The sequence below is a fragment of the Peromyscus eremicus genome, chromosome 16_21 (assembly GCF_949786415.1).
Source record: "Peromyscus eremicus chromosome 16_21, PerEre_H2_v1, whole genome shotgun sequence".
Taxonomy (NCBI): domain Eukaryota; kingdom Metazoa; phylum Chordata; class Mammalia; order Rodentia; family Cricetidae; genus Peromyscus; species Peromyscus eremicus.
The window spans coordinates 451,726-464,860 of NC_081432.1; the positions used below are offsets into that span (position 1 = coordinate 451,726).

General features: G+C 40.0%; 1 protein-coding gene across 1 annotated transcript; it reads right to left on the bottom strand.

Moving 5' to 3' along the window:
• Positions 1-1,601: 1,601 nt before the first annotated feature.
• Positions 1,602-2,579, bottom strand: LOC131893742 (olfactory receptor 10C1-like). The gene has a single exon (XM_059243841.1). The coding sequence runs from the start codon at positions 2,550-2,552 to the stop codon at positions 1,602-1,604; it is 951 nt and encodes a 316-aa protein (XP_059099824.1). The 5' UTR covers positions 2,553-2,579.
• Between the last annotated feature and the right edge of the window lie 10,556 nt (positions 2,580-13,135).

The window sequence follows — 13,135 nt, forward strand, 5'->3', positions numbered from 1 at the left end:
AGTATGTCTATTGGGTGTTCCAGGTAAAATGTGTTTCTAGGTTTTAGGAGCTGACATTTATGAATGGGGATGGGCTAGGAGGGAGGGGCACAGATGGCCTCCAAGAAGTAGCAAAGCTGTATGTTCTACCAGCATCTGCTCAGTCCTATATGAAATGGGGCAGGGAGTGAGGAGAGGCCACAACAGGTAGTCTGCTATAGATCTGGGGATGAGACAGGGAAATGGATATGGAGGAGAGGAGGGTAAGTGAAAATCTGAAGCTCACTTACCTTCTTCACTTGCCTACTTGCTTCTCAGGCATGGCTGGCAGGTTCCCAGAGAAAACCAGCTGGAGTTGGGTCTGGGATAAGAGGATGAGTGGGGAAGGAAGGTTGGAGAAGAAGCTCTGCATGATCTGCTGGAGTTGGGGGTAGAGAGAAGGTGGAGGCCTTATCAGGTGATCTGCTACAGAGTTGGAGTGAGACTGGGGGATTAGATTTGCTGGAGAGGAGGGAGCCTTGAAGTTTCATAGCTAAACTAGTTTTTCCCTGGCAGGAGTAGCCTGTGAGTTCCCAGAGAATGTCTGCTGGATTTGGGATAGGGATAAAGTGATGAGTGGGGGAAGAAAGGTTGGAGGGGAAGATCTGTGTCTTCCAAGGGAAATGGGGACAGGCATGGAGAGGAGGCTGAAGCAGGTGATCTGCTATAGAGCTGAGGTGTGAAAGGGGGTTGACAGTAAAGGAGAGGAAAGTGTGGTAAAGACCTGCAGTTAGCCTACCTGTTTCCCTGGCCTGCAGGGCTGGCTCTTTCCAGGGAATGACTGCTTATGTTAGAGGTTGGGATAGTGGAAAGAGTTGGGTAATGAAATACTGTAGGAGAAGGTCTATATGATCTGTTGGGGTTGGGAGTCATAGAGGGGTAGAGTACAGTAGATGTTTTGCTGCAGAGCTGAGGGACTTGGAGGAATGGAAGGAGAGAGAATACATGAAGTTAACTGAACTGCTTCCCTGGCCTGAATTGCCTGTGGGTTCCAAAACAGTGATATTTTAACATTTAAAAAAATGTCATGGAAATTTTTGTAAATATTTCTCAGTTTTCCTTACTATTTTAAAGCAAATAGTTTCAAATCTTAACAGTTCAGTGTATTGTAATGTCTACATATTCTTTGGTATATATGATTTGCAAGGGAATTCAAAATCTTTTAGTATGTGGCACTATGAAATAGAGATATGGACTGAAATAAGACCATTTATATACTTATTGTGGGATAAAGAGTCATGAGAGATGTGTCTGGATAGAAAGGAGAAGTCATAGAGGAATCAGGAACTAGAATTTGCAAAACTTCTGAAATGTAACTAGTCAATTTAGATTGTCATCCTGAACTAAAATATAATAGAATACTCCCTACTGTATTGGACTCTTTACTTGTATTCCTTAGTATGTGACATCATTTCAGAATTAGTAATTAGAAAATAGCACTGAGTACAGAGGTACCTTCAAAATTACAGAGATATTCAGTATACGTTAGACAGAAAAATGTACCAATGTTTGTTTGTACGCCCTGGCTCTTTGTGCATTTTTATTAGTGAACAGTTCTGCAGGGTCCTGTTACCTATTAATTGTCAGGACTTTCTGAGGCCCAGAGTTCTCCTCAGGGCTGCTTTGACTTCCTTGTTCCTTAAACTATAGATGATGGGGTTCAGCATGGATGTCACCACTGTGTAGAAGAGGGCCAAAAGTTTATCCATTCCTGGTGAGTGGCTAGCTTTGGGCCTCAAGTAGGTAATAGATCCTGAGCCATAGAAGAGTGTGACTACAAGTAGGTGGGAGGAACAGGTGGAGAGAGCTTTATGGCGCCCCTCAGGTGAAGGCATCACCAGCACTGCAACCAGAATTCTGACATAGGAAGAAATGATCAGTAAAAATGGGCTGAATATGCAGATGGCTGCTGCCACAAAGACTGCAATCTCGTTACGGGATGTATCTCCACAGGCAAGAGCCAGGAGAGGTGGAAGGTCACAGAAAAAGTGATTTATCTCACAGGGTCCACAGAAGTCCAAAGAAAAAATAAAATTGGTCTGTCCCAATCCTACTATGCATCCCATTCCCCATGAAACCATTGCCAAATGGGCACATACTCCACGACTCATTCGGGTTGCATAATGGAGTGGGGAGCAAATTGCCATGCAGCGGTCAAAAGCCATGGCTGCCAACAGGCAGCACTCAGTTATTCCGAAGAATGTGAAGAAAAACATCTGTGTGGCACAACCCTCCCGAGAGATCCCTCGAGCCTCACTCACAAGGCTCTGCAGCATCTTGGGTATGACAGAGGAAGTGTAGCCAATCTCCAGGAGAGACAAGTTGGCCAGGAAAAAGTACATGGGGGTGTGCAGGGATGGACTGGTACAGATGGCAAAGGCTATGAGTGCATTGCCTGTCAGTGACACTAAGAACATGAGGAGGATGAGGGTGAACAGGAGGAAGCACTCTCCAGGGACCTCAGAGAACTTGGCAAATGCAAAGCGTTTGACAGACAAGCTGTTCTCCTGCCACAGAGAGCAATTGGCAGTCATCTCCTGGAAGAGAGAATATCAAGTCATCAGAAGGATTCTTGAAGATGAAGGAAATTATTCAATTTAATACTTTTAGAGTCTCAGTTAAAATCTTTACCTGCAGCCACAAAATTAAAATTTACAAGCAATGATTCATCCTCACAGATTTTCATATCTAATCCTTTCTTTGCTTACCACATCAGGTGATTTTCAGAAGTGTACTGAATGTTATACCAAGTGTCCAAGGATTTAGGCAAGGTGGTTCACACTTGTATTCCCAGCACTGATGAAGCTGAGGGAGAAAGCTTACTGTGGGTTTGAGTTCAGCCTCACTTATGGAGTAAGATGTCATTCAAATAAAAGAAAAGGAAAACATTAATTGTGGCTCAATTATTTCAGTGTACTTCTCATTGTCTAGTTATCAATGTCACTCAGAAAAGCTGCTCTCCTACCTACTCATATCTAGGCTTCCCTGTTGCCACAGATGCCCTCTCTCCAACCCTTCACAGAGTGTATTAGGTCCAGATTTCTACTGGGTCTGTGATTTCTATTGCTAATATTAAGCTAATATTTCTATTGTTAATGTGCTATTGCTAATATTCGTTAAAAATATCATTTCCTCAAGCAAGACTTGTATTTTTGAAGGAAATGAAAAATCAATAACCATTTAATATAAATGATTACTGTAATGCATAGAATTAAAGGCAGGGCACATCCTGATGTCTAGTAGTTTAGTGAGGTGGTAAGAGGAGTTTCTTAAGAAAAGATGTACAAGTTGAGACACAAGAGAGAAGTGGGGTTAACCAAAGAGCACCACAACCTCTCAATGCACAGCTGAGTGCAATGCTGAGATGACCTCAGCATGACAGCTGATTTCTGTATCTTAGTAGTTCCCATCTTTAATAAAGCATGGGGTCTTAGTGATAGTGTCATTGCCTGCAAGTTAAATTTCTGTTTTCTTAGTGTGATTCACAAGATTCTATGGATCAGGGTGTTGAGTTAAATAAAGAAAAAAAAAGAGTAAAAGAGATGGGGTCTTGGTATATAGTACAGGCTGGCCTCAAATTCCCAATTTCCCTGGCTCGGTCTCTTGAATCCTGAAATTCCAGGAGTAAGCATCAACCCTGGCTTGATAGAAATTTCTTCTAACCTTCTATGGACCACATATTACAATCCCATGAAACTACTTGTAATTAGTACACGTAGTGTTTACACACTTCAATTTCTCTTCTCTCTATTTCTTACTGGGAGGCTGTTGTGTACTTGATTGCTTATCTAGCAAACTCTTCAGTTCCAGCATAGATTTGTCTTTTTTCTGGAAATCACCCAACTCTTTCTCCTAGCAGTCACACTCCATGCTTTTCACATAACTTGCTAAAATAGCACTTACCACTGTGGTAGTAATTACTTTTCATTTCTTTCTGAGTGTAGCCTTATACAGAGACTGAGTATAGGCTTCACTTTTCTTATCATTACATTTGCCATCTTTACCATTCCATAAGTTCTCATGCAATGATGTTCAATGTTTACCTTACTCTGCCTCCTTAGATATTCTGTCTGCTGCTCCCCATTATATCCTCTGAAGTTCATTCTCATGTTCCTCAAATATTTCAGATTCAGCTTATTTATCTCACAGTCTGATATTTTTTCCTTCCAAATAAGATGACCCTTAGTGTTTTGTGGTGTATATGTGTGGCTCTCCCAAAGTTTGTTTTTCTCTACCAAAAATCTGAATACACCATGTTTTCTCCAACAAGGGCAGAATAGAAGATACCGTCTGCCATTTGGTCCTCCCTCTATTCACTTGATATAACCAAATATCACCAGGTAATGCTATGTTGTATATGAGTAGATCACATCATGGTTGACCCACAAACCAAATGTGGGCTTCAGGGTTTCCAAATTATTATAAATAATCATATTGCCAATGTTCATGAACACATATAATGAGTGTACATATATACATGCCACATACACTTCTATGCCTGTGTATCCATGCAGAAACACACACAGATGCACATAGAGCAGAACAAGGGATCACTCTGGGGCAATTGTAAATGATTTAAAATCTTAGTATAGACAACAATGCTGGATATGTTAGTTTGAACAAATGTAACTATTTGTTCAAACTCTGTTCCTCAATTTGACCACTTATAAAAGGAGCTGAGAAAAAATATTCCTCATGAGGTTGCTGCAATAAGAATTAAGTTAATTAGCAATGTCACTTAAAATGTTGGTCAGGTATTGAATGCTTATCAGCTACACAGGACATGAACATGGTTGTATATCTACACATAGCCATATTATATTTACCTTTGTGTACACTCTGTTTTGGGAAATTTCACACCACAATCCATAATCTTTGTTCCTATCCATTAATTGTTCTCTAAATCATAATTTTTATATTGTTGGTAATGGAAAAGCAAAAAAAAAAAAAAACTAGAACTTGCATGCATATATAAAAATGGTGCCCAAATCTTCTATCCTGAGGTGATATTGTTGTGTATAATACATTATTGAATCTATTAGATATATATTCACCTGTACATGCACAAGCTCTAAAAACTTAAGGATAGAGAACACATGGACTGACTTAATTTCTGATGATCATGAAGCAGGAAGTCTGTGATTACTTGGACTCTCAGGGGACTCTGCTCTTGTAAAAATTGCTAAAACACTAAGTATTCTGCTATGATGAATTTTACACTTACTTTAAAGTATTATAAATATTTCCTTGTAGGATATTAAATTAAAATATCTATATTTCTCATGTATTATGTCTTAAAAAAATCCATGTGTGATTGAACAAAGCAAAACAAGCAAGCAAAAAAACCAAAAAGCCAACACAGAAAATGGCTAATTTTTAACGTGAAATATTATCTTAAACCCTGCCTTTTAGTTGCTGTTTCTGTATTTGTATAGAGAGCTCTCCATAAGGAAAGCGGTCTTGAATCTCAGTTAAATTTTCAGGAGCTCATCTTAGGCCAGGCAACCAGAATATTTTCATCTCAATCTGTGGAGTGAGAATGATTGACTCAGAAGGAATGTCAAGATTCTTGAGAAAGAAACAAGGGTCAGGACACTCTGATGTGAACATCCCATCTGCCTCTCACCTTTTACATTTTCTTGACCTAAAGTTTGGATTCACTAGTTCCTTGTAAATACTGCATGATGTAATCTTCCCCATCTTTCTAGTTAAGCTGTTTGAAGTGGTTTCCTACCAAGAATCAGCTCTATTTTATATGTCGACCTTCAGTGTCATAAAGTGTGCACTAAACACTGATAAGGTCTGGAGGTTCACACCACCAGGTGTGTTTTTATTGGCAACTGGATATATGCAAGAGATGGTGCACAAATGAGAGTATCTTGATATCTCACAGTCTTGGTTTTGCATGTTACCTTACACAGCCTGGAGACCCAAGTCAAACTCAAGCTACATGGTTCTGCTTTGTGAATGATACAGGTGAAAAAGCCCATTTTCCCCTGGTGTCACAAGATTAGGAATATTCATTGGTGGGTTTGGTCCCTTATCTGAACTTTTAAAGTCATGACACACTGTTAGATACTGTTTCTGAAACACTGCAGTGTCTATATGTAGAAACTATCAGGAAGTGAGAGTTTCACCATTATATAATGGGTGTCTCTAAAATTCTGTAATAGTACACACAGTTTCTGTAGACTGGTCAAGAAAAGATTATTAGGAGGCTCACCCCTGACTTCCCAGTTTCACCACATTTCACCAAGGACCACTAATGTGGTTGACTTTATGTCAACCACGTAGAAAGGGTGGGGTCACTTGATTAGACTTCAATGTACCATATAACATAGTATCACAGTGATAAGTGAATTCTAATTTACCATGAAACAAGTGATTGACAACAATAGACAGCTGTTTCTAAGAGCAATGCTCAAGTCTGTACAAACTTTAGTAGCCTTAAAAGGAGACAATAACTAATTAGAATAAAAAGAATGGAAAATGTTTTGAGTATCAGATGTCCTTTTAAATACTTTAATTCACTCTCTCAAGGCCTAGTCTTGATAATTAACTGTGGCACTTACCTCCAGTCACAGTACTTGAATAAATTAGGTGGATTCTGCTTCTGAGTAGCCACTTCTGGATTTCTCTTCGTCCTTTCCTTACAACATACAGGGGACCCACACCATCCCCATCTTCATCTGTGCAATGTACTAAAAAGCTTTTGTTATGGAGAGAAACCATGCCTGATGTCAAGAAGACTGTCTCAAGAGAGAGCACCATGTCCTTCAAGGCAATGTCCTGGTATTCCACACCTCTCTCTCTCTCTCTCTCTCTCTCTCTCTCTCTCTCTCTCTCTCTCTCTCTCTCACACACACACACACACACACACACACACACACACACACACACACACACACACTCACACCATACTACTCCCAGGACACATCCACACTTTCTCCTTTCCTGGAAAACAATGAACCCTAAGCATATTATACTAAAATTCTTCCGTGTTCTGAGTCCTTTTCATCTTACTCTCCCCAGGAGACTCACAATCTTTTCTCACTGGTGAGTTTCAGGAGGCATCTCATTACTCTCCTGAGAGTCCTTATGGATAGGGCAATAGCTCTGTGCAGAGGAGCCTCACTCTGCCACAGCCCCTTCTCCTGAGAAATAGTTTTGTCACAGAACATCTGAATCTCTCCATCCACAAGGGGAGTGTCTCAATAGCCTAATCATCTTTCTACTGCATCAACATTGCCACACTGATGACAAAGATCCAACATGTGGTCTCCTGGAGAACAAGTCATACAAACCAGAGCATTTATTTATGCCTAGGCACTCTGAGTTTTGAGTTAAAGTAATGAATATTACACTCTTACCATGCTAGTGAAAGGTGCATAAAGTTTTCAGTCTCATAATAGTGTGTTGACTGTGGGTTTGCCATAGATGCTGGTTATTTCCTTCTGTTACTAATTAATCATCTGTTTTTTTTTAAACTTGAAAATATTTTGATTTTTGTGAAATGAAATTTTCACCATCTGCAATAATTGTGTGTTACTGATATCATACATCTATCAATAGCTTAGAAAAACCATATAGTGTGTAAATTATTTTACTATTTTACTTGACTCAGTCCCTAGTACTGTGTGGTAGGTGATTGTTGTTGTTATTGCTTTATCCTTGCTACAAGTGATGTTGGTTTGAGTTTTATTCTCATGAGAGGTCTGTTTGGCTTCATCTAGGAGATAATATTGACCTTATTTGGGCAAAAAAAAGGGGCATAGTGTATGTTCTACTACCTTTTGGAAGAGTTTGAAGGTATTTATCTTTTATTAAACGGTTGACAGAATCCATCAAAGAACTCATATATGCATGGACTTTATTTCTGTTGTAAATGAGCACTGATGTAGTCTATGCAACCATTACAGGTAAATTCAGATCTTATGTTTCTACATTAAACAGCTTTAGTAGCTTTTGTTTATAGGACTTTGTGCATCTTAAGTCATAAGGGAAATGTTAAAAAAAAACCATAAAAGTTAATTTCTTTTATTATATCATATTATAGTACAATAAAACTAGAAATCAATAGAAAGCACAGAAACTACAAGACCACCTGGAATAGGACAAGACACTTTTGAAAAATTATTGAATCATTCAAGGAGTCAGGGAGAAAATTTCAACGTTCCTGGAAACAAATTCAAGTGAACACATAACTTGTAGAGTCTTTGTGATATAGCAAAAGAAGTTCTGAGAGGAAATTCTGAGATGGACCTTGCATAGGAAGAACTGATTTTGGATCAATCATGGCCTGCTGTTGGGCTGGCAGAGAAGTGCTCTGTAGCTAGAGTTTTCCTGCCTGACCCACCTCAGGACAAATCTCTGTCACCCACCAGTCCCACAGCCATTCAGACCCAACCAAGTAAACACAGAGACTTATATTGGTTACAAACTGTATGGCCGTGGCAGGATTCTTGCTAACTGTTCTTCAAGCTTAAATTAATCCATTTCTATTAATCTATACCTTGCCACATGGCTCGTGGCTTACCAGGATCTTCACATGCGGCTTGTCATGGTGGCGGCTGGCAGTGTCTCTCTCACCCAGCTTCCTGTTCTCTCAATTCTCCTCTCTGTTAGTCCCGTCTATACTTCCTGCCTGGCCACTGGCCAATCAGTGATTTATTTATTGACCAATCAGCAACACATTTGACATACAGACCATCCCACAGCACTTCCCCTTTTCTTTTCTTAAAAAGGAAGGTTTTAGCCTTTACACATCTCCAAAGTCAGCTTGGTATATTTGGGAATTTGGGCGTAGTTTCTCTTACTACTTCCTGCTGGAGGGGGGCGCTGTATCTTATGGGGACACAAGGAATATTTTAGGAATATGGAGTAGTCCATGAGGGTGTATCGTCTGAGCCAGTTGCCTTGAAACGGTTCTGGATGTTGGATCATCTGGGCCATGGTGTCATCAGAGACCTTTCAGGTGGTCTTGGCTGGTCAAACCTGATGTATCTTAATCTGGAACAAATCCATAGCCTCTGGCTTTCTGTGGAAACAAAAGCAGAGCCTCCTTTCCAAAGCAACATATCCTTACATCCAAATTTTGAAGTCAAGGTACCTTTAAAATATACATTTTGGCGTAACTCAACAGCTTTTGTAATCAAATGTTTTTCTTCAGTTACGAATATCAAAGAGAACATAATCCAGATTCTCAGTGTGGTAGCCATCTTTATGTGGCTTATTTTTTTATATTAGCTTGAGCCTATTGCTTTAAACTGCAGCCTTCTAAGCCTGGAACGGCACTGGCACTATGGCTGCTGGCTCCGCCCACTTCAGCTTCCCAACATGGCGGTGGTACGTTTTCCGCCAGCTCTGGGAGCCATCAACTCTCAGAAATAGTGGGTCTATGCTTCTATCAAAGCAGTGTGTAGCCCAGAAACCTCTTTTTTTGTTTTGTTTTGTGCTAGCAAAGGCTAAATCCACCACACAGCTTAATGTGCCACTTGCAGAGGCCTCATTCCCGCCATACTGCAGGTCGAGCATGCACGCCAGGAACCCGCCATAGTAGCTCAAACACGCAGGCTGCTGCTAGCTTGAAAGAGACAACTAGGAGCTGTTTTAAGCTCTGTTTTAGAATCTTTTTACTCAGGTTTTAGGTGGAAACTCTTGCCAACACATTGGGAAACCATTTGTAGCTAGAGTTTTCCTGCCTGGCCCACCTCAGGACAAATCTCTGTCACCCACCAGTCCCACAGCCATTTAGACCCAACCAAGTAAACACAGAGACTTATATTAGTTACAAACTGTATGGCCGTGGCAGGATTCTTGCTAACTATTCTTACAGCTTAAATTAATCCATTTCTATTAATCTATACCTTGCCACATGGCTCGTGGCTTACCGGGATCTTCACATGCGGCTTGTCATGGTGGTGGCTGGCAGTGTCTCTCTCACCCAGCTTCCTGTTCTCTCAATTCTCCTCTCTGTTAGTCCCACCTATACTTCCTGCCTGGCCACTGGCCACTCAGTGATTTATTTATTGACCAATCAGCAACACATTTGACATACAGACCATCCCACAGCAGTGCTCCCCGCTATGGCCTGAGTTGAGAACATGTAAGAATGAGTAGAATCTGAAGTTCACCAGGGCCTGTGATGGCAAGGTCTGGCTCAAATTGTTTGAGGCAGCCATGGCTATCATAATACCTTCTGGAGCTGACATTGTACTTCAGCAAAAAGCCGATGTAGTTTTTGTGTGGCTTCTTCAAGTCATCGTTGTTCGAAGCAGTCAGTTTTTACATGATGGCCATCCAATTGACTGCCTGGCTTATAACCTTTGTCTTAGTTAGGGTTTCTATTGCTGAGATGAAACATCATGACCATAAACAACTTGAGAAAGAGGGGGTTTATTTCATCTTACAATTTTTAGTCAGCCCATAATCCAGGGAAGTTAGGGAAGGAATTCAAAGCAGGAACCTGGAAGCAAAGAATGATGCAGGATCCATGGAGAAATGCTGCTTACTGGCTTACTTGCTCAATCATGGTTTTCTCAGCCAGCTTTCTTAGAGCACAGTCAGTCAAGGAGTGACACCATCCACAACGTGCTGGATCCACTTGCATTAATTACTAATCAAGAAAATGTACAATGAGCTTTTTTGCAGGCTGATATGGTGGGTACATTTTCTCAATTGAGGTTCCCTCTTCCCAAATAAATGTTGCTTGTGTCAAGTTGACACAAACTGGCCATCATAGTTTTTCACTCAAGGAACCCAGGGCACCAAGAGCATATCTAACAGCTATTAATTAATGGGTCAAAACTTCCCAGTGCCTAATAGCTTATTTGAAAGCATGTATGCATTAAAGACTTACTGCTAACGTAGACTCTATCTAACAGTGATCTAATGTCTCATTCCTGCTCTAGAGACAGAGAGAGAGGTACATTCCTTAAATCTGTCTCAACATGACAGGTTGTGTGTGTGTGTGTGTGTGTGTGTGTGTGTGTGTGTGTAATGGTCATCGCCAGTATACCTCTTTTCCAATGCATATGCCTGTTTTCAGTTTGTTTTTAGATATGACATCAAATAAACACAGTCTTTTTTTAGGATCTCCTGAAAGTTAACAAGGAGAAGGATTGTCTGTGTTTGTGTCCATGTTCTTCATGAGACCTATGCTGTTTGTATGTTTACTAGCATTCATTTATGGCTGATGTCAATAAGACAGTGCCATCTTCTTTTCTAAATGCATGTTTCTGTGATGATATCTCTCTACACTTGTCTTAATATCTATTTTACATAAGTTCTTAAGATGTATTGCTCAAGATTACTCAAGAAAATGCTTTTTGGCAAACAATTTGGAACAAAGTAGTCACAAGCAACTCTAGCATATGTGCTTTGCTTTGTGAATTTGAAAGAAGTACATGAACTTTGTGAGTTTTTTGTTTTTTTGTTTTGTTTTGTTTTAAATTTTATTTTATTTTTTTACAATACAATTCAGTTCTACATATCAGCCACAGATTCCTTTGTTGTCCCCCCCTCCCGCCCCCCTCACCTTCCCCCCAGCATACCCCCTTTTCCCACCTCCTCCAGGGCAAAGCCTCCCCTGAGGACTGAGATCAACCTAGTAGACTCAGTCCAGACAGGTCCAGTCCCCTCCTCCCAGGCCGAGCCAAGCGACCCTGTATAAGCCCCAGGTTTCAAACAGCCAACTCATGCAATGAGCACAGGACCCGGTCCCACTGCCTGGATGCCTCCCAAACAGATCAAGCCAATCAACTGTCTCACCCACTCAGAGGGCCTGATCCCGTTGGGGGCCCCTCAGCCATTGATTGGTTCATAGTTTATATGTTTCCATTTGTTTGGCTATTTGTCCATCATGTAGCACAGTACTTTGTACAATGAATATATACAAAGAAACATTTTAAAATCTAAATAAAGTAATAAATCAATTGGACTTATATCCTCTATTGTTTGTGCAGTATGAAGTTACAATAACAAGGAAAATAGTTTACAAAACACAAGTTCAAAGGGGGCTATTGAAAGTGAAAATTGAGTCTTAGTTACTATAACATAAAAATAAAACACACAAATCTAAAATTATTTTACAAGGCTCTAAAATTATTCAACACTAACAAGAGTACTCTATAACAGACTGATAAAATACTCCAGACCACCTGCTTATATATTATAAGGAAAATACTGGCAGAAAACTAACCCATGTGTAATGTCTAACAAACAACTAAAACACCATGATTGTATTGTTTGTTCTTAGCATAGTGTTTACAAATATACATTTCAGATAGAGAACTGCATTATCATTTTCTTTTACTTTTTCTCCCCAAATGCATCTTTGTTACTTTTCCTACTGACAGAATGGGATACCTACCAAGAACCTGTTTATATATTTGACATCTCTCTGTCTATGTTTTGTGGATAATCTTATAAGTGCTATTGAGGAAGAAAAGGGTGAATTTCCCGAAAGAACAAGTGATACAACTTGGAAAAACTGAGCAATCACTGATGATTAAGTATTTTACACATGGTCTGTTTTTTAGCCCTGAACATTTTTAAAACATTTTTTCTTTTTCTTTTGAGATTGTATATAATTATGTCATTTCTCCCTTCCTTTTCCTTTCTTCAAATCCTCTCATAAACCACTCCTTGCTCTCTTTAAAATTTATGGCCTTTTTTCAACAATTGTTCCACGCATTTAGGAATATCTGTGTCTATACACCTATATGTACATATATCCTGATCAGACTGTATAATGTTACGTGTGTGTTTTCAGGACTGACCATTTGGGACTGGTTAACCAATTGGTGTGCTCTTCCCTGGGTAAGACAATTTCTCCCACTCTCATTCCTTAGTTGTTTGTAGTTCCTGATTTAGCTCTGTGCCTTTAACAGTTCTCAGTGCACTCTGTATTCTATGATCTCTCTCTCTCTCTCTCTCTCTCTCTCTCTCTCTCTCTCTCTCCCTTCTATCTCCTTCCTGCCTGTCTCTTATACAGAATATATCCCATCTTCCACCTTTAGGGTCCATATCTCTCATGCAGATTTCTGATCCCTTTCCATTTCCTTTTTATCTAACATGCATTTCTGCACTTGTCACCCTCCTTTTTGTGAGTAGAGTG